Source organism: Oryzias latipes, chromosome 4 (genome assembly GCF_053564925.1).
Source record: "Oryzias latipes strain Hd-rR chromosome 4, Olatipes_Hd-rR_3.1".
Classification (NCBI taxonomy): domain Eukaryota; kingdom Metazoa; phylum Chordata; class Actinopteri; order Beloniformes; family Adrianichthyidae; genus Oryzias; species Oryzias latipes.
Genome location: NC_136240.1, coordinates 32,898,787 through 32,920,995, shown reverse-complemented (window position 1 = coordinate 32,920,995; position 22,209 = coordinate 32,898,787). Strand labels below are relative to the sequence as shown.

At 43.8% G+C, this 22,209-nt stretch overlaps 1 protein-coding gene across 4 annotated transcripts; it reads right to left on the bottom strand.

The window, feature by feature from the left end:
- Nucleotides 1-320: 320 nt before the first annotated feature.
- Nucleotides 321-18,425, bottom strand: zfyve9b (zinc finger, FYVE domain containing 9b). 4 transcript variants are annotated; one of them, XM_020702689.3, is made up of 17 exons: nucleotides 18,246-18,425; nucleotides 15,459-15,517; nucleotides 9,449-10,209; nucleotides 9,262-9,361; nucleotides 9,044-9,189; nucleotides 8,767-8,878; nucleotides 6,063-6,185; nucleotides 5,819-5,974; nucleotides 5,487-5,711; nucleotides 5,334-5,416; nucleotides 5,099-5,203; nucleotides 4,871-5,021; nucleotides 3,324-3,404; nucleotides 2,919-3,081; nucleotides 2,581-2,686; nucleotides 2,318-2,497; nucleotides 321-879 (listed from the first exon to the last, which is right to left on the bottom strand). In XM_020702689.3, exons 2-17 carry the CDS (start codon nucleotides 15,481-15,483, stop codon nucleotides 718-720), a joined length of 2,679 nt encoding a protein of 892 aa, XP_020558348.1. In that variant the 5' UTR covers nucleotides 15,484-15,517; nucleotides 18,246-18,425; the 3' UTR covers nucleotides 321-717. The 4 variants fall into 4 exon arrangements, with proteins under 4 accessions (XP_020558348.1, XP_020558349.1, XP_011472790.2 ...); XM_020702690.3 differs by having other exon boundaries at nucleotides 18,250-18,391; XM_011474488.3 differs by lacking the exons at nucleotides 15,459-15,517; nucleotides 18,246-18,425 and adding an exon at nucleotides 11,172-11,314.
- Between the last annotated feature and the right edge of the window lie 3,784 nt (nucleotides 18,426-22,209).

Here is a 22,209-nt window from a genome sequence, read left to right as displayed (position 1 = left end):
CTCTTCACATGAATGTAATGACAGGGAGTCAAATGCAATCCAGTTTTTATCAGAAATTGCATTTTTGACCCTTGTGCTATCCTAGGCACTTTAACATTGGGAGTTGGGTCATCTAGACCCACTAGACAGTGCTCTGAACCTTTTTTCTTCAATGATTTGTGATCTTCACTGGTGTCCATGGATTACATGAAATCTTTCCACCTTTATCCACCTTTGTCATGGTAGGGAGAACACGGCAATGTAAGGGTGGGGGGTCATCGAAGATAGCACAAGGATTACACTGTCAAACTGTTTGGTTTTCTGATGGAAAAAACAGTGACTCGTTGTTAGTTAGTTTAATTCCAAGCTGACATTACACTTTTTGAGCAGTCCATTAAAATGCATTCAGTGTGAAAAGCATTCTCCAAGCATTCATTCAGGTTTCTACAGATCTACATTCCTCATTCTCTGCATCTTTGCAAGTCCTCTGAGCTGAAACCACAACACACTTTAAAGGTTTTCTTCTTGTGCCAAGCACATTGGGGGCATGGAGAGCAAGCCATGAAGATGCAGCACCCTTATGTGGTGGTCCATCGCGGGTTCGGATCAGGTGGAGTGAAACCAGAACAAGTCACGGCCACTCCTCTCTGGACCGTGGATGTGAATCAGATTTTATTTTGAAATGCTTTTGCTTTATTCTGAGCTGACGGGATTCGTCGGTGGAAGGAAATGGTGGTTCTAGGAGATGTTCTCCAGGATGTAAAAGATGAGCTCCATCACCGTGGGCTCATCGTCCCTCGTTCGGCCTTTGCTGTGAATCACGGGAGTCAGAACGCTATCGAGGGCGCTGAAGTACTGAGCTGGGAGGAGCTGCCCGTTACTCCCAGCCACAAATCCAACCTGCAATAGAAACAAGCAGACTTTAAGAGGTGGTCCAAGAGAGCTCAGATCCAAGCGTTCTAATCTCATCATTGCATCCACGTCCACTGACGAGATAAAAACCTGTTTAACCCTGACAGATCACACATTTTTCCTGCTTTTTCTGAACTCACAATGTTCACATTTCCCTCTGAAGAACGCTTTGCTTTTCTTATCTGTTCCAAAAGCGACCCGACAGCTGAGACCGAAGTGGTGCAATCTGTTCTCAGTGAAGCCCAAACAGCTGGACGTCAAGGCCGGGCTAACAGAAATTCACCTTCAAAGGCCCAACGTGAAAAAGAGTTCCTGTCATTTTTCTTAGTTTTCATAGTTTTCATGTCAACGGCGCCACCGACAACGGTGAATCGATCAGTGTGCGTTCCGTTCAAAGTGACGGTCCAGGAAAACTGAGGCACAGTAGCAGCTACATCCCCGGTTTGGAGTCTGACACAGAACGTTCACTCCTCTCTGAAGCAAAAGCGGAAAAAATCAGTGTGCAGTTTAGTGGTGGGGGTCCAAACATGTGGCATGAGGGCCAGATTTGGTGTGGGGAAAATATTTGAGGCCCAACCATTAGGCCTGACGTTTTAATAACAGTTAATGAACTGTTTAACAAACATTTCATTGCACACAAATGTCTCTAAACATGTTTTTACCAAAATTACTGTCAATTTTTTGCAGCGTTCATTCTGAGTCGTAGATGGGACATCCTGTCTAGTAGTTCCTTCTGGAAAACAGCCACTGCCTCTTAGCGTCTCAGAAAAACACAGTTGTTTTATATTTCACTGGAAAAAATACGCCAATATCCACTTGTCCTGGTAGCGGTGGCCCTCAACGTCGACGCTTTTTAAATTTACACATGACTTTTTAGAAATGAGCTATGAAGTGTCACAGACAGACTTGCCACAGGTGTACGATGTCATTTCTCCAACCACAATCAAAAAATCGTACACGTAGTTCTTGGAAAATGCTGGGGGTCGCAAATGATTGATTTCATGACAGGAGCACGCGGGCCGGTAGATTTTGAACGGAGGCCGCATTTGGACTTTGGACATGCCTGGTTTGGTAGGAACAGGCATGTGCAGCGACGCATGTATTAGAAGATGTGCGATCAGCTGTTCTGCATGTCGACCCAGTGCCATACTTCAAGGGGAGGATGGTGATTGGCTGACGGCAGTTCTCTATCCATCCATCCAGGTGGATCTGCCTACACTTCATCTCCTCACACTTCCTTTGCGGTTGACCGTATTGGCCACCGATGAATTATGGGTAATAAAGGGATGGCTGCCTCTTCTTTGTCTTTTTTAACTATCTTAGATTGATTATTTTTCTTGTCAGGTTTGTTCGTTGCTTCTACATCCCAGCTCCTGCAGATGGTTTGCATTTCTCCTCCGTGGTTCATCTTTTTTCCGCATCTAACCTCTTGACAGTCCAGAGTGACCCGCAGACCAAGTTTGGCCATGCCGTCTTCTTTCAGAAGCTTCAGATGAGGACACAGCGCCAGACAGAACGCCCTGGCGATCCGCTCCGTCAGCCGGCTGTGCTCAGCCGAGTCGCTGGCTCCTCTTCTGGGATTTTGGCTCCGTTGGAGGAAGAAGACCTGCAGAGATAGGATCACACGACCCATTAAAGGTCGACGCGGTTCAGATGGATTCTCTCAAAATCCAGATCAGAATTTGTTACTTCTGTCCAGCGAATGATCTTCCCGTTTTCTTTGTATTCAGATTTTTGGAACATCTTGGTGCTGCTGATGGACTCCATGGACTTTCCATCGATGGGGCTGATGACGCTGAACAGATGAGACAGACAAAAGGCTTTTACTTCCTCCTAAAGACTAAACTATCACCTGCAATCTGCTGACGGGATTTATGACCACCTCCTACGTTAGCCTCCACAGCTGTTTTCCTATCAAAACCTACCCACAATGCATCATTTGTTTTTCTTGCTGGCCATCGACTGATACGGCTTCATTGGATTTATTGTAGCAGCCTCATAAACTTCAAACAGGTAAACACACTCACCCTTTGTTCACAGTGCACTTCTCCTCCACCCATTGTAAACAAACAAGCTCCTGGCTCTCTGATTGGTCCAGTCGCCCGCATGTGATGCTGTAGTCCTTCATCTCCCGGAGCGACCGGCGGATCTCCCCCATGGTTTCCACGGTGACCTGCACCATGAGGCCGTCTACAGGAAGAGGGGACAGCGATACAGGAAGAACGCACAGACAGACGCCAGCAGCAGGGAGACACAGACGCACACTCACGGGCATCAACGTGTAAGCAGACACACACAACCTGATCGCATGTAAGCAGACACACACAAAGATCAACACATCCTCAGTGTTCCAGCTCTCACCTTCAAAAATGTAAACATTGAATGTCCTCCTGGAAGGAGGATGGAAGAAAGAAAATCCTGGGGTCTCCTACCTTCAACGATGCTGGACTTGGCCAGGTATCCTGCAGAAGCCTTCAGGGCACTGCTCAGTATGAAAAAGCAGGATCCAGTGACTGACAGGTGAGAGGAAGGAAAAACCAGTTCTCAGGCGGCGTGCCATCTAGTGTTACATAACTGACAGTGAACCTCCGCCGGTTCATGCTTTTCTGTTTTATTCCACTGACGTGCAGGGAAAGTTACAGCAGCTTCTTGTTAGATTTATTGTGTCCATGCATCTTTGGCTAAATCTAGAAATACTTAAAGTCATCAAGATGTTTGTTTATCTCACAATATCCAAAGAGAAACTAAACTGCTTTCCTTTTTTGTTCATAAAGTTTTGATGGTTGCTGAGCTTTACTCTGGAATGTTTCTGCATTTTAAACTTTATTTATGTAGCACTTTCCATACAAACATAAGTGCTTTGCATGCACTAAGTGTAATAAAATACACAAACTGAAAATAAAATAGCACATTAAATGATAAGAAGAGAAAGAAATGTAATGAACTGAATGAATGAACTGAACTGAACTGCCTCCGTTTACTTTTCCTGAATGTTTCTAGATTTTTTTTTCTGAGATGAGCACGTGGCTTCAGCAACTCCTGATTACACAACAGTCAACAAGTCAAATGTTTTTGTTTTTTCAGCAGGAATTTGGTAGGGTTCTTTTTTTTGTTTTTGATGAACCAACTAGGTCAGGGGTGTCAAACTCATTTCCACCGAGGGCCACATCAGTATAGCAGCTGTCCTCAAAGGGCCGGATATAACTTATACATGTAACTAAATGTAATGAAACATACATATAACTACTCCTTAATGTTAAACAACTAATTTATGTATTTATTATAACTTTTGAAATTGACAATTACAGTTGCATAGAAAACATATGTTTGCTTGTTACTCTATCATAAATCCTTTTAAATTTGATTGTCAGGTTAGGTAATATGGACAGTGTTTAAGTCCTAATGTTTAGTTGCCCAATCTGATATTTCAAGCCAGATTCCCCCTATATATATATAAATCCACACCAATTTTTATTTGTTATTTTAAGAAATCAAAAACTTTTATGCTCTCGGGGGCCACATAAAATGACATGGAGGGCCACATTTGGCCCCCAGGCCTTGAGTTTGACATATATGAACTAGGTGAACCAACTAGCCCCTGACACGGACAAAACAAACTGTAGCCCTGGTTTTAATCTGGAATATCTGGAGCCTTTCAGTTCTCCCTTTGTGATGAAATAACACATCGTACACTTTTGCTGTCCTCTATTGTTTTTATGAATGCTTCTTTTTGCTTTGTGTTTGGCTCATGACTCGTTCCATTTTATTCTTTTCTTTTTTTGTATTTGCTCCAAAAAATTAAAAATACTTAACAGTTTTGTATTGTGTTCAGGTCAAAATTGAACCGTTTTTAAGTGTCAAAATTGAGCCGAACACAATTCAAGGGCTAATTAACCCGGTCTTCTTTAAATAAATAGGTAGATTTAGCTTTTGAACAAAGTTCTCATCACTTGAAAACGCCGCTGTGTGACTCTGGTACCTTTGCGCGGCTGGTTGTGGATGCTGATGGCCTGCGTTTGGTACTGGCGGTCCTCTGTTTGCACACAGATGAGGTGAGAGTCGGCGGTCTCGTTGAAGCACGCTCCTAAGGCCAGCACGTGTTCGTTGGACTTACTGATGGCCTTCAGCAGCTAACATGAGACCAGAGCGGACGCGGTGGTCAGCACGGAAACGAGGGATGAACTCTTTGTGTGTGGTAGAGTCTAACCTCGTTGTAGCCATTTGTTGGTATCTTTATGCAGGTCCTCTGAGCCTCAAGATCCACAGTGAGCCCTGACACTGTCGGAAGGGTGTATCTGTAATTTCTAAAGTCCTAGAGGGGAGAATTGTAGAAATAAAGCAGAAAATTGAAAATGTAAAAGTTTGGAGAAGTTGCACCACAACTGCTTCTGGTAAATGTAGTGTTGTAAGAGTTGAAGGCTGTTACAAAAGTCCATACGCACCACTAACAGCCTCATTATGGTGTGGCCTATTTCCCCAAACAGGGGTTTCCTGAAGCGCACGTTGTACAGAGGGCAGGGGTAGACTGGAAAAAAACAGAACGAGTGACCCAGTAGGACGTTTGCGGCGTGACGGCGGCATCATTTCTATCTTACATCTGTACTCGGCCCCCAGCCGCAGCATGAGGCGTAGAGGAAAGGCCTTGGCCCAGGCCACTTCAGCCCGGTGGATCAACAGGCCAAAGAGGTAGGGCTGGTTTGGCAGAGGAAGACCTTGAAGAGACTGCAGAGTTGAGCGGACGTACAGAAAGCCGGCGTGGTCTCTGCTCCCCAGAAACTGACTCCCAAACAGGAAGAGAGACAGGTGCTTTACAACCTTCCCTACAGCAGAATGATGGGGGAAAAAGCAGGGAGGAGTCTGTTTTCACGGAGCAGACAGCAGCTGAGGAACGCCATGTGACCAACACAAGGTCTCCGAGTGCGCTGACCTGTGAGGGTGTTTCTGTACAGCTGCAGGAAGTGACTGAAGATGTCTTTGGGGAAACTTTTCTCCTCCGGCAGGCACTGCAGCAGCACCACCACTTCAACCTGGCCCATGGCGTGCATTCCCTTCGTGGTCAAACACCAGCACTTCCTGTTCACGTCTGACACACAGTCGGATACAAACTTCTGCATTACAATCAAACGGCTCACATGTCAAACGGATGATAGAGACAGGAGGAGGAGACTTACAGTTGACTAGTTTCACCATGGCGAGCAGGTTGGCGTTGAGAACAAACACCAGAGGTTTGGGCCGGCCGCTCTCCAGCTCCTGGAAGAGCAGCGCTTCAGAGGGACGCTCCTCCACGGTGTAGTCTGATGGACGAGAACGTTCTCTGATCAGCTGTTACTGAACGTCTGCACCCTGTTTGTTTTTATGTACAGCACCTTGAGCTGTCACTTTTTACATGAAAGGTGCTATAGAAATAAAATTAATTTGAATAATTTGAATTTGTTAACCAGGTGAGAGTAAAACACAACTAAAGCTGGGATCTGTGCACGACTAGTTACCAAAAAAACACCAATAAATCGATTTAATAACAAAGCAAAAGAAGACAAAGGATGTCAGTTTTAACATGCCTGTTAATACAGATAAATACGTAAAACAAAGTATGCACAACTATAATTTGATGATAAATCGTATTAAATATACATTAGGGCTGCACAATATGAGGAAAACTCGCGATATTAGTGATCAATATTGGGATGACGATATAACTTGCGATATATGAAGAAATTACAAGACAACCAATAACTTCATTTCCATTTCATTGCCATTTATTTAAATAAATTATACTCCAAATGAAACTAGTCTACATAGGAGGTGAGCATCTAACATAAAAGGGCTTCATCCGATTGGTCAAATGCATAAATTTATTTGTTTGATTTGCTAATTACCTCAAGCTGCCATAAGATTGTTTTAGCACATTGACGATCAAGTTGGACCCCCCCCGTCCGAATTCTGGGAATCACCGATCCCCAAACTTTTTTAAAAAAATTGGAGCGTAGGGAAATTCAGTTCACATGCTTAGTTGCACGCGGAATCATACTTTTAAATTGGAAGCAAACAGAGCCCCCCACACACATCCATTATGTTTTTTCTAAATTTAGTAGAAATTAGGTACACCCTGCAGGGACGGGAAGAAACATTTTTCATGTCTGGTCTACCTTTGTTAATGAGTTTGCAAAAAACAGTTAATTTTTTTCTCTCTCTCTTTTGCTTTCCAAATTGTTCATGTAATCAGTTATTGTTGTCTGTTTTGAAAATATGTTAAAAACTTAATAAAAAAATTAAAAATATTTTGTTTTATCTGCACATTTAAAGTAACCATTTATTGCATTTTTTGCCATCTTTTGCGATATGCATATTGCACAGTTCAATATGGCGACAACGATCAATTTGTGATTTATTGTACAGGCCTAATATACATTCTATTTTTAAATATGGCTCAAAATAAAGTAACGTTTGAATTCCCTGCATGTTTTCTCTCACTATCATAAGTGCCTGAGACATTTTCCATCTTGACATTAATCATAACTTTTAAAAAGTGCTCCGTCAGATGCACGGATTGCACGGGTCCATGGAGGATGGTAGAGAGGAGCGGTTGTATGTTAGAGACCCACTCTGAACACGCTGTGGTCTATTTTCAAAGCGTTCCCAGTGACCTTCTAATTATGAGGATGATGCCGTTTTGAGCCAAAATCAAAAAAAGAAAACAAAGATGTCCATGAATGTAGTCGTCTGCAAGCGGAGCAGGGAGCTTGTGGCCCCGCCCAGCGTATTTTCTACGTGACAAATACGATCCCTTTTTAAGCGGCATGTCTTTACCTGCTCCTGATTCATGATTTGAATAAAGAAATACTCAGAAATGCAATGTTGAGCTTAATGTTCTCCAGAAAAATACCACAAGAACATGATAAAAATGTCCCAAACAGCATTTTTCATTGGAGTGGGTCTACAAGGTGTGTCTTGTAGTAATCTTGAAGTTCAAAGGGCCACCCAGAGGGATGTCATGAAAATGGAACGTACCATTGTTGTGCGTGTGGTAAGTGTATCATAAAGTATTCTTAGAGTAAATGGAAGTTATGATGTTCAGGTGACGCTGTCGTGCGGCGTCCTCACGCCACACTGTAGTGGTTTGGACGGTGTGGGTACCGGCTCCATACTGGCGGTGCATAAATGCTGCACGCACGCGGCGTGCCCGTGATATGCAAGTGCCTGTGGGACGTCCACACACACACTACACTCTGATGGGCTAATTTCCCCATTTCCAACAGTCAGGCTGCAACAAAGAGCGTGCACGTGTCACGTGAACGGCACTAACAGGCTCCTTGTAAACGCCTGCATCTCCCCTACTTCCCCCTTACTTACAGTTATGTAGACGTGTTCACTACGACTTGTTGTCCGCAGCACGCCCGTAGCATAAAATGTGCATGAAAATTTTCTCACTACGGGTTCACTGAGCGCTTTACCATCTTGATATTTGGTGTGGTCCACCTGCGTACAAGTTTGACCATTTTTCACCTGCAGACAGCTCCTATCCACCTGTGAGGACAGCTGGGACTCAGACTTTAATCGATTAATTAGACAGATGTTCGTGTTTTTTTATGTATTACAGGATAGTAGGAACCTATTTAAACCCTTTGGTCGGATTTCCTTTCATTGGGACTGAACATATATGACTTTATATATATATATATATATATATATATATGACATATATGCATTTCTGTGCATTTTTAGGGTTTCTATTCAGCCGATGAAAGCCTGGCAGCAAACTTCCGTCCTGTTTTCTGATGGACCTGATGAGTCTTTGCTAAATCGCATTCCTAAAACCTGCATCTGCCTTTCAGTCGGTTCACCACAAGTCTCGTTCCAGGAAAAAAAGCAGAGTACCTCCTTTGACTCCTGTGGAGGTGAGGATGGGTGGCAGGCCCTCCAGTGGAATGAGGTTGGCAGAGCTGCTCACCAGAGCTGTGGTGCCCCAGCCGTAAGGACCACAGGCCTCCTGGGGGTCAAAGGGGCAGAGAGAAGCACCACAACTTTACAAACCCGAGCGAAGCTCAGAGTGTGAACACGGACGGTCCGTCTGCTTGTAGCGCAGCTTCGTCTTTTGGATGAACTTATACTCGCGGTGGTCCTTTGAGGTTCTCCTTGTTTGCGGGGAACTTACTGGACTTTTCACAGGATCCCCCAGCGTGCGTCTCAGCGGCGAGAGGGCGGGCCCCCGTGCGGGTGAAGAAGGAGCAGATTCGGACTGTTGGCTTGCCAGGGTTTCATCTGCAAACCACACCTTTCTTTGGCTCTTCGCAGGCGTCCCTGTAGAGAAAAGCGTCATCCACCCGTCTGTGTTGGTGCCTTCAAACACCTAACAGGAGAATCTGTGCTCACTTTTGATGAGGGTTGAATGACAGGAATCGCAGACGCGACCCTCTTTTCCATCCAGATGAGTAAGTCTGAACTTCAGACTGGAGCAAAGAGCGCAGAACACCTGACGGCACACGGGGACGCACACATCACCTGACGGTTACAAAAGCAGGGACTTCTCTACAAATTGGACAACAGTTTGCCTCCTCACCTTCCCACAGGCCCGGCAGTGGTGCCTCCTCTTGGTGAAGGTGAACTTGGTGCCACACTTCATGCAGACCTGGGCTTCAGAGTCGGGAACCCAGAATGGAGCCACCTCCCCAAGGACGGTGCCTTGATCTTTGGCCAGCATTCCCGTTGGGCTCATTTGGGATTCATTGTCAGGACCTACACCAGGAGCCGAACACACCTCTGGGGCCTCCCCCCTGTTGGCTACCTGGAGTTTGTTCCCGTTCGTCCCATCTTCTCTCTCAGATGTGGTCATCTCACTTTGGCTCTGGAAGTCCCTGGCCCCCACCCTGCAGGCCTCCCCCTTTGAAAGGGTGGAGGGTGAATTGAAGCCGTCCAACCCACTTTCCTCCACCTCCTTCTCCTCCACCACAGAGTCTTCCTTGGATGAGCCACATGGGGGCGTCTCATCCTTCGTCTCCTGCTCCTCCTCCTCTGCCCATGCGGCCTCTGCAGGGCTCAGCACCAAGGTGCTCCTGGACTCGCTCCACGGGGAGACGGCGGTCACAGTGCAGCTGCCCTCCTCTAACTGGGAGGGTGTGGCCAGCGTGGGGGGATGTCCAGGTGCATCACAGGCTTTACATGTGCTTCCAACATTGGAGGTGGCCTTGGGCGGACCCCGCGGGGTCATCTGAGCACAGTGCTGGTCCGGCTTGGACACGTCTCCATCACCGAGGACCAGGAGGCACGGCCGGTGCAGCCACGGCTGCTTGGCGTCCTGCAAGGATGCGTTCTCCGACTCATCTGTTGTGAGAAAAGGAATAAAGAGGAAGAATCAGCGTCTTGTCTGACGATCAGAGCAGACGCCTTCAGTTCATTCACGACTTTTGGCTGATCAACCTCTGGCTTCATAGCACTGCGGCAGAACTGCACATGAGGCAAGTTTCCCAAACCAGCAGCCTGCAGAGCACAATCTGGAACATTTCAGCAATTTCTGAGGTCAAATACTGAACTGTTGATGCAAAAGAATAAAAAAAAGACTCTAAATCTATTTAAAAGACAGATTCCAGTCAAAGGCTGGAGCTGATGAGCAAACTTCGTTTTTGTTCATTTAAAACCCAAAATGGATACGAATATTTAATCAAAGATCAAACATTTTAATCATATATTTTACACTCAAATTCTTTTGTGATTGTTTTTTGTTGGAAAAAGTAGAAACGCCTCCTAAAGGTTGATCACAAACGGGATGCAGCTGCTGGTTCCAAACCCTCGTCTCATGTCCTGCCTTCGAGTTTCAGCTCCGTTTGCAGTTTTAATGTAAATGTGAAGGAAACGTAGACCGCAGCATCCCGCAGCAGCATCCCGCAGCTGCATCCCGCAGCTGCTTCCCGTTACATCAGCAGCAGCGGCGGCGGCGCGTGCGCGACGCGCGCACAGAGAACGGCTCTGACAGTGACTCAGGAGCAGTTGGGATGGGGTCCCGGTCCGGATTCAAGGTTCCGGTCGGCCGTTTTATTTCCATCGGGAAAAAAAGCTGTTCTCAAGGCTCCTTTGGCGGGTTTTCTCTCCGCACTGCAGCTCGTCGGAACCGAACCGGATTGCTCCCGGGACGGGCAGAACCCGAACCGCTGGCGGCACTGCGACACGCAGCCGTTACATCACACACCGAACCGAGATGATAACGCGTCCACATGCGTTGCAAAACACCGCGTCAGCAATTTCTTTCTGACACCCCAACAATAAGATAAAAATCCGTCAATCCTCACCCTCCGTCACTCCCCCCAGAAGACTCTCATTGTCGTCATCCCGGCTGGAGAAGAACTTCAGCATCTTTTCCTGCTACATTTGGGGGGCAGCAGCACAGAAGGAGATGCTTTCACCAACACCCCCCCCCCCCCCCCCCCCCAGGAAGACCTCCCTCCTCCCCTGTGTCTCTCTCTGCCGCACTTTGAAGAAACTCAAGAGGTGTGCAGAAATGCCCCCCCCCCCCATGCATCCTGCAGGAAGGGGTGCAGAAATGCCCCCCCCCCCCTGCAGGAGGGGGTGCAGAGCCAAGATCTCCGGCCTCCCGCCCAGCCTGTCATCCTGTTTGTGCAAAGTCAGCAAATAAAAGACCATCTATCGCTTCAGTGCAGAAACTGCATCCTTTTATTGTGAAAGTCCACCTTTATTTTTGTAATATTTCATCTCAGACTCGCAGTAAACAACCACTGCGTCCTCATCAGGAATTGAACCGTCAACCGGTGTCTTTTTTCTCTCATCAATGACTCTGTGGATTAAATAGAAACATCTCTGGGTTTATTGTGGGTGGCGTCTGCTGAGGTAACAGCCACGCTTAGTGCTGCACTGCAGTGCACGTGCCCAGCAGGAGCCTCGTGCACGTCGGTCTGCCTCAGTCTCTGACGCTCCATCAAACTCAGCACAAGAGAACCGGGGAGTTTCAGAGAAACTTCCGTACTGAAGCACTGTCGCCCCACAGACACACGTACAGGACCTGGACCATCCTCCTCCTCCTCCTCTTCCTCGTGGCTGGTTTTCCACATCAACACGTCATTTTAGACAAATCTATTCCTAATCTGACTGGGTTCCATTTTTTGTTTTTTTGTAAAGGAAAAAAAAGACATTTTAGAGTAGCAGCAGTAATTTGTCTGTTTGTTTGTAAGATTGGTTGTATTTTTTGCAAATGAACCTGAATCTGTATTTTAATGAGGGGGTAGGACTGAGCATGAGGGTGGACTGGGTCCATGTACAAGACATTTTAATCATGTGGTGAGTTTAAATTATTTATTAATCATTTATTTGTGAATAAAAACTGTACACGTCACCACAAAGTCAATTCAGGAGCCATTTTTACAAGACACGGACGCCGCCATGTTGGAACCTGAGACATCAGTGAGCAGTGATTGGTCAGAGTAGGTCTGCAACCACTCTGGCCAATCAGGAGTTGGCTTTTTGGAAGGCCACACCCCTACCACTTGAGCGCGGGCTACAGGAAACCTGTCAAACGTTTTGACGGTAAAAGGCGTTTCTTAACCGCACACGTAGGAAGAACGGCAGATGTTTGCAGATCCATCATTGAGGCAGTGCAGCTCTGAGGTCGTTGTTAAACCTAATTTAACCAGATTAGATTAGGCCTTTCATAAATAAACTATAAAGTGTCTTTACAAGCACAGACTGAACCCTAGTGTTCTACAAAATGGTTGTTGACGACATTTTTATTTATTTAAGGCAATAAAACCTGAAAGTTGGACTTTATTTGGATGTGTTCCTTTTTTCTAAATTTGTACCCCCTCTAATTGGATTTTTGCCTAATTGACAAGTTTTTAAATTTGGGGGCAAATAACTGTACTAATATTTTTGTGTAAGTGCAAAAATGATAACCTGCGTTTATTTGTGTAGAATTATCCGAAACATTCACTACAGTCTAAGTACAAAGACCGTTTTTACATTTTATGGACCACACATCTTAAACAGAGTCGGGTCATTATCACTATAAAGTGCCTTTGGTGTCCCCATGAGTATACATAAACTAAATGGAGCAGAATAACTCAACTCTGACTTCTTATCATAAGTGACCCAAGACTTAAACACAAATCAGTAAAATAATCTGGTTCTTAAATTGTGATTTCTTTAGTTTATGCAAATTGCTTTCTTTGCATGAATGTGATTTTGGTATGTCCCACACGCTGTCCTGCTAACTTCAGGGTGTGTAATAAATGGTTAAATTATGCTAAATTAAAAAGAAATTGGTACACATTTCGTATCACAGCACATAAGTCATTTTGATCACGCAAATGTTATTTTCATGATGCTATTGAACATTTTGGGATAACCGTCTCTTTAAAAACACCACAACCAGCATTCAGTCTTTCTTCACTGGAGACTGAAACGGTGGCTAGTTACAGAGTAAATAGTTACACTTTTGTTTAGTCTTTTTAATCATAATAGGTGTGCAGTCAGATGTTGTCAAGATGTCCACCCTGTCATGGTGAATTATCATTTAATATAAAAGCCTTTCCTAAATGTTAAATATAGAAGCTAAACAGTTCAGTCTACTTGCTAACTGCATCATGTTGCTAAGTGAAGATCCACAATGTGCTCAATAAATGCTAACATTAACCAAAAATGTCCACTCGGTCAGTAAACCTTCTTTGACAGGAAGGACATTTTGATAGTTTATGGCTACAAACTAATAATGTTAAACATTACAACAGCTCCTACTGACACTTTATAACTTAAATTTCCCCTTGTGGGATTATTAAGTATCATTGAATTGCAAAGAACAGTCCATAACAGTAAAGGTTGCTTCCCGATACATTGAAGAAATTGCATATTGCCGTCTCAGACCCTTTTGGGTAGCATCACAGTGAAAAAGGGAGAGTAGGAGTTCACCCCAGATTTCCAGGAGAGGCTACTCCATTTTAGGTGCCATGTTTTCAACATTAAATATCAGTTTGATGCCTACAGGAAGCTCAGGAGCAGCTCGAAGCACAATGACTCCCTCTTGCAGATAGATTTTAGAGAAAATGACTGCTGCAAGTACAGTGAAGAAACACAATCTGTGCATTTTGGAGGCCAGTCTGCACACTGGAGTGCTCTACATCACCGGTGAACAAGCACCACACGTCTTCTGCTTCACATCAACCTCCAGAAGACATGACCCTGTCGCCATCTGGGCCCACCTTGATTCGGTTCTGAAGATACTGAGGGAACGTCCCCCACTAGTGAGCATACTTCATTTTTTAAGCGATAGGCCTGCAACACAGCATCGACAAAAAAGGAAATTTCTTCTACCTCTCAACAGAACCCTACAAGTTTGGGTTCATAACGTGGAATTTCTTTGAGGCTAGTCATGGCAAGGGTGCAGCAGATGGTGTGGATGGAGCCCTCAAGACGTCAGCAGACCGGACTGTAGCCCATGAAGGAGACATTCCTGATGCCCAGAGCTTGCATGAAAAGCTGAAGGAGACATCTGTTGAGCTGCTCTATGTCCCAGATAGGGATATAAAAGACTGCTCAGAGATGTGTCTCAGTGATACTCTTCTTGTTGTTTTATCAAACCAATCATTCTCCCCTTAAAACAACATTTTTCTTCTCATTTTACAGTTGAATGTTTGACTTTCACTGTACATCACATTGATGTTCAAACTAGCCACATTAATGGCTAATTTTGGGGGTTTTGCTACATAAAGGAAGAGTGGATCAAAACCAGTCTGTTCACCTGATCATTGAAAGGGACTTCTGGTAGCAATTTTCTTTCATTCATTGCAAAATGAGTTAATTCAACAACCTTTTAAAAATGTGTCCACCCTGTCGTTTTTCTATTCAAAGAAAATAAACAACTTATTTTCACAAGTTGGCAAAACTATCTGTGTGATTCCTTTATTAATACATATGGGCCAAGTGGTTTTGGTTGAAACTTTCACCAAATATCTTTGTTCTTAGAATTTATCTAGAAAAGAAAGTCGATTCTTGCTGATTTTGTATAGTAACAACATTGTTTGCCCTAATTTCATTACTATCTAAATACTTTTCTTATTAGATAATACACAGTTTTGACAGAGGGACTAAGTAGCTTTCAAGAAAATATACATTTTATATCCATGATCTAATTACAATTTATTTAATCTACTCTGAAATTGTCCATGACAGGGTTGACATTTTTTGCTGTTTGTGCGTTCATTGTCTGCTTGCAGCCCATTCATAAAAAGTGTGGGAGCTTGACCAACATGCATTTCTAAAAGCACAGCATCCACCCAACACAATAAATGTGAAGCTAAATGGAAAATCTCATATTTCCTGGTGGGATGTTGGGAAGTCTCAAAGGCACCTTATGGTGATATTGACCCAGTCGCTCCTCCAAAGGTCATATTGCAGATATTTGAATTAAAATGTCAACACTTGAAGTAAATGCGGTAAAAGAGCAAAAACCATCCAACGCGTACATTTTTGTTTACTTGTTGGTTTCAGGCTTTTATTTTGAAATCCTGGTGTTCCTGTGCAAACCAAACATAAAAAAATCCTATTAAATTGCCTAAAATTGTAATATTTACATTTGTTTTCTGTTGACTTCAGCATCTGTTCCGGTCCTTCTTCTCTGGATGAATGTCATCTGTTAAAAAAGAAAGAAGAGAAATCAAAAAAGATTAGAAAAATGTAAAAGTGCAAAGGCTCTTTCAAAAGAAAAACGCACATTTCTCCAAAGTATCACACAAATTATTGCCATTGCAATTTTTTCACTGTAATTTGGACAAAGGTGAATAAAACCTTGACAACAAAACAATTCAGTTTCCCAATGTAAAGAATGTAAAATTCAATAAAAAGCAGAACTACAATTGTACTATTTCATAAAGATGGTCAAGTGTTCACAATAAAAAGGTGGAAATGTTTAGTTTTTCCATTCTATTTATTTCACTGAAACTTCTTTATTTTAACAGTTTTTATTTCAAGCCGCCCTTTGAACAAAGCCCATTATTTTCTTTGTGCAGTTCAGTTTAAATGTTTATCATAATTGTGTTTATAGTCGATCTGAATTCAAATTTTAGGTGAAAAAAGCTTTGAAAAAAGTAGACAACTACTGCCCCCTGCTGGTCAAAAGAGAAAAATCAGGATCGGCTCAAAAGCTGTTCTGTTCAAACTAATTTCCTTTTGTTTGTTTGTTACGGTGGCCCAGAAGGGTCACAACACAACACATTAACTTTACACACAACACATTAACTTAACACACAACACATTAACTTTACACACAACACATTAACTTTACACACAACACATTAACTCACAACACAACACAATAACTCACAACACAACACAATAACTCACAACACAACACAATAACTCACAACACAACACATTAACTCACAACACAACACATTAACTCACAACACAACACATTAACTCACAACACAACACAATAACTCACAACACAACACATTAACTCATGGCCCAGAAGGGTCACAACACAACACATTAACTAACCTCACAACACTTTAACTCACAACGGAAGTAAAGCAGCAATTGAAGTGCTTTTATTCTGAAATTTCTACTGGGCTAAGCGGCTAACTATCTAACAGAAAGTAACGGCACAGTGAGCTGTGGAGGGAGCTTGTTATTGCTACAAGAGAAGCTAGCAGCAATGTTGCCAGAAACTCTCTCTTTACTATGGTTCTCCTTCCTCTAAACACACACAATATGAACGCACACTCCTCCCTCCGCTCTGACACCCCCCTCTGTCGCTGCACGCGCGCTCCTCTCCTCTCCTTTCCTCCGCTTCCTCCTCTCACACGCACATGCAGTCGCCGACACACACACGCTGCGCGCGCTCCTCTCCTCTCCATCTCTCCACATTCTTGGTGTCTAGTGTTCCAGAGTGGGTGTGTTCGTGTGTAGGGGACCGCACGTGCATGTGAGAGGAGGAAGCGGAGGAAAGGAAAGGAGAGGAGAGGAGCGCGCGTGCAGCGCGAGGAAAGAGAACCATAATAAAGAGAAAGTTTCTGGCAACACTGCTGCTAGGTTCTCTTGTAGCAATAACATGCTCCCTCCACAGCTCACTGTGACATTACTTTCTGTTAGGTAGTTAGCCTCTTAGCCCAGTGGAAATTTCAGAATAAAAGCACTTCCATTGCTGATTTACTTCCGTTGTGAGTTAAAGTGTTGTGAGGTAAGTTAATGTGTTGTGTTGTGACCCTTCTGGGCCATGAGTTAATGTGTTGTGTTGTGAGTTATTGTGTTGTGTTGTGAGTTAATGTGTTGTGAGTTAATGTGTTGTGTTGTGAGTTAATGTGTTGTGAGTTATTGTGTTGTGTTGTGAGTTAATGTGTTGTGTTGTGAGTTAATATGTTGTGTGTAAAGTTAATGTGTTGTGTTGTGAGTTAATGTGTTGTGTTGTGAGTTAATGTGTTGTGTATAAAGTTAATGTGTTGTGTGTAAAGTTAATGTGTTGTGTGTAAAGTTAATGTGTTGTGTGTAAAGTTAATGTGTTGTGTTGTGAGTTAATGTGTTGTGTTGTGAGTTATTGTGTTGTGTTGTGAGTTAATGTGTTGTGTTGTGAGTTATTGTGTTGTGTTGTGAGTTAATATGTTGTGTGTAAAGTTAATGTGTTGTGTGTAAAGTTAATGTGTTGTGTTGTGAGTTAATGTGTTGTGTTGTGAGTTAATGTGTTGTGTATAAAGTTAATGTGTTGTGTGTAAAGTTAATGTGTTGTGTGTAAAGTTAATGTGTTGTGTTGTGACCCTTCTGGGCCACCGTAGTTTGTTATTCTGCTTTCCTTTACTTTATTGTCTGATTACTGAACACCATTAGAGTACTTAATACTCTTATATTTCTACATATGTCATGTTTAAGATGTTAGAATTATTTCAGCTTTGGTTTGTAATTCTCTATTAGGAAAAGTGTGACATCACCACTGGTAGCTTTTTGATTTATTGTTTATTTTATATGAATGTTTTTCAAGAAACTCTGCTGCAATAGAAAATGGAATTGGACTAAATTGCTATCAGGTCTCTATTTCTGTCAGAAACTATTAAAACGAATGTTTTATACGGATTATTCTACCAAAACTGTATCAAAGCTGGTTTAAATGTGCCGCTATGCCAACGAAACACAAACATTCTTTTTCCTTCAATTCCTCTGACGCTAGAGAACATTTTTTAAAATCTGTCAGACTAGAGTTGGTTCTGATCCGTTTCTTTACTTTCACGTGTGAGCAGAGCTGAACATGTGCAGTCATGTGACTTTGGTGGAAAGAAGCTCCAGAGATGTGTTCATAAAAAAACAAAAAAAATGAAGGACATTTTTCTTATTTTGTCAGTGTGTGTGTGTGTGTGTTGTCAGTTTCTAACCAACATGTTGGTCGATGTTGCGCTCTGAACCGTCTGCACCGCTGGTTCCACCGATGGATGACGACAAACGCTGAAGAAGAGGAGGATGGAGCAGAGAATTCAGCATCCGTGACGAAGCACCGGTCCACAGAGATCCAGATTTCAGAACCGAACCTGGACCAGTCAGACTCCGTTTTTGCTGCAAAGTGAGCCGCAGGCGATTCAGTGAGAATGAAAACAACAAAAGTCAAAGACCAAACAGGTTCATGGTGACAGAAAAATAAGGGGAGCTGCTTCCTGACCTAAATAAAAGTGTAATTTACGTGTATTTGTCTGAAAGCTCAAACACCAGAGGAGCCTAAATTAAAGTCCAGAGGGTTTATATTTTGTGTTCAGGGTCACATCATGTTTTAAAACCTTCAGAAACATTTAAGAGCGTTTTCTAAGGTTCTAGCTCACACAGAGGCTAAAGCAGAGAAAATAAGAGGCCAAAGATGGTTCTCTGGAGAAGAGCACTTGCTTCTCTGATTCCGTCTTTGCTCATTGTCCCATAAGTCAGAAACCAGGTGATCACTTTGTAAAAATGACTTCAGATTCTTCAATTACTCCTGCAGAGATTTAGACAATGCTGCCATCTGCTGGCCAAAGATCCACACGTCACGTGGACTTTTCATCTGGACTGGAAGCAGCTTGAAGATGTTTGATCACAGAGTGGATGATGGAAAGAGGAACGGAGGAGTTTGGTGAGAATCTCCTGGAGCTGAAGAGAGGAAGATGAAGCTGGAAGATGAAGGTGTGATGGTGAATGCTGTCAGTGCCCCCCCAGGTAGGATGTGAGCTGGAGCAGGAAAGGAGAAATTCTGGAGGGAGATCCATGGTATCTGTAGAGGGTAGACAGAGGTGATTGGAGCAGATTTGAACAGACGTGATGTTGAAGAAAACAGAAGTTTGGTGTTCGGGACAGGAATGAAGGACAGATGGTGGTGGACTTTGCTAAAAGAATAGAAATGTCTCGGTGTCTCAGCTGATTACAGCGACTGGAGAGAGAGAGTAGCAGGACGGCAGAGGGTGATGGGGTGGAGGATGACTCTAGTGGTGACAAAGACGAAGAGGAGAAGGGCGGAGCAGAGGACAAAAAGGTGGAAGCTGAAAAAGGAAGAGTCCCGTTTGCCTCTTAGGGAGGAGTTGGAACCGACTGTGAAACCAGAGGTGAAATATCTGCTCTGAGGATGTTTCTGGAGAAGAACAGAAGGAGCTTCTTTGTGTCTTTGTAGATCCAGAGACAGGAGCTGTGGTTTGCAGAAGTCTGAAGTTCTTCAGGACATGGATGAGAGCTGAAGATACCAGGAGAGGAAGACCACAGAGGAGGTTCACGGATGTAGAGGAAGACATGTGAGGGTTAGAAGGAGCCAGATGAAGTGCTGTGGCGCCCCCTAGGGGGAGCAGTTCCCACCAAATACATTTTTGTAGAAATCCCTCCAGGATTTAAGGCTAAACTTCATTTTTCATCATTACTTTATTAGCCTCCTTTGAAGTTTCAGACTGGAGACGAGGGATGATGAAGAGCATGATAAAGAGAGAAGGGAGGGGTTAAATATGGGGAGTTGGAGAAGAAAAAAAAAGAGGTAAAATACAGTAATATAATTAATTCTGAATTAAAACTATTTCTATTCAGTGAAAAACACAATAGAACAGAAAAAAATGTTTTGTTTCGTCCTGAGTTCCTTCAACACAACACCAGAAACGACACAGCTGTCAACCTCCAAATGATGGATGAGGAAAGAAAAATCTGTTTTTTTTTAAATCAACATCGTCAGGATAATGTTCGTGAATGATGACGTCATGTGGCGGAAACAGGAGCGTCATTTTACGCAAACTGTTTCCACCACATCATCATAAACGAGCATTAGTAGGATAATGTTCGTTTATGATGACGTCATATGGCGGAAGCAGTGGCGTCAATTCACGTGGAGTTAGCAAAAGAAAAAAAAAACACGGTGGCGGTTTATGACGACAGGAGAAATCAAATGACACAAAATGAAGTCATTAAAATGACCATCTAAGGATACAAATAGAGGCACTACATGAAAGTGAATTGTATATAATAATCTGATGGACCGTCGGCGGAAAAGACGAGGGACGTTCCCGACCCACCTCATCCAAGGGAAAGTCTGCAGCTTCCTAGCCAGACTGACCCCGGAAGAGGTGGTGCAAATTGTGTCCGGTTCACCTGACCGAGACACGGCGGATAAACTGGCCGCCCTAAAAGACGAGCTGACCAGTGAAACCGTCACCGCAGTGATGCATTACATCCTGCAGGAAGTCTCCCAAATGCAGGACATACCTTCCGAAGAAGGGCGCGCTGACCACGAGGAACCCGGAAGCTCCCGCCCCCGCCGTTGCCGTAAAGACACAGAAACTGTCGAAAACAAAAGCGGCGCAGATAAACCAGATCGCAAATCTGTGCTGCAAAAGATACAAATACTTTATAAAAAATTAAAAGTATTTGAATCACTGGGCGACGGTGAAACAATGAAAAAGATCAGGGCGGGGGCTCAAAAGTTCCAAGAAAATCTGACATGCCCATCCAGGAAAAGGAGACCACATGCTAGAAAGACAAGTCCAGAGGCCCCACAAACACAGCCTGAGCCTGGACAGACTGGACAGGAGGATAGACTTTCAGAAGAAGAAAGTCCAGAACCCAAGGTTTGCGTTCCAAGGCGGAGGGCGAAGGCTAAAACAAAAAAGCCAGAAACCCCCGAAATGCCGATTGAGTCTGTGGAACCAGAACCGGAGGGTAAGACAAGTCCAGAGGCCCCACAAACACAGCCTGAGCCTGGACAGACTGGACAGGAGGAAAGACTTTCAGAAGAAGAAAGTCCAGAACCCAAGGGTTGCGTTGCAAAGATCAAATCAGCAAGAAGGCGGAGGGCGAAGGCTAAAACAAAAAAGCCAGAAACCCCAGAAATGCCGATTGAGTCTGTGGAACCAGAACCGGACGGTGAGACAAGTCCAGAGGTTCCACAAACACAGCCTGAGCCTGAAAAGACTGGACAGGAGGAAAGACTTTCAGAAGAAGAAAGTCCAGAACCCAAGGGTTGCGTTCCAAGGCGGAGGGCGAAGGCTAAAACAAAAAAGCCAGAAACCCCAGAAATGCCGATTGAGTCTGTGGAACCAGAACCGGACGGTGACGATGCAGTTGTAGGACAGGCAAGAACAGAACTCAAATGTTGCATTTCCTACTTTGCATGTGGAAGGATCACATTGGGAGCTCAAATCATTAAAGAGTGCATCAGAAAGCTTAAATCCGTGTGTGTCAAACGAAAGCAGCATGCCGAGGTCGAGTCAGAGGATCCCACAACACAACAGGAGGATGAACACAAACAACGGTTTATCCAAAGGATCACACTGGCCATCAAAAAATTAAGAAAGTGCGCTGCAAAACTGCAACTTCTCACTCAAAATCTGAAGAAAGATTCAGAAGAATTTAAAACGGAGGTTGCAATGACACAGGAAGAATTTCAGGCTGCAATGGAGCTACTGACAGAAGCCTTAACCATCCTCGATGACTTAAATAAGAACAAAACAGCTAAAAAACTGAGGAAAGCTGCCAAAAAGAGGATGTGTAAAAAGAAGGCTTCAGAGACACAACCGGAGGATCCAGAATCTATAATGTGGGATTCTAACATAGATCCTGCAGCTGTAGATGTGAAGTCTTGCATTCCACACATGAGAGCAGGAAAAAAACTGAAATCTTGTGTGAAAAACATCAAAGATGGTGCTAAAAATCTGCAGGAAGGCGCCAAACAAAGGAGGAGTGCAAAGAAGGCTGCAGAGACACAACCGCAGGATGGCGATCAAAGTTCACAGCAAGGAGAACCAGGCTTGTCCCCAACTACTGAAGTTGAAGAGCAACTTCGGAAACTTGACGACGGTGCAGATCTGAGAAAAGCTTTGAGCAATTCAGTTAAAAACATGATCTCAC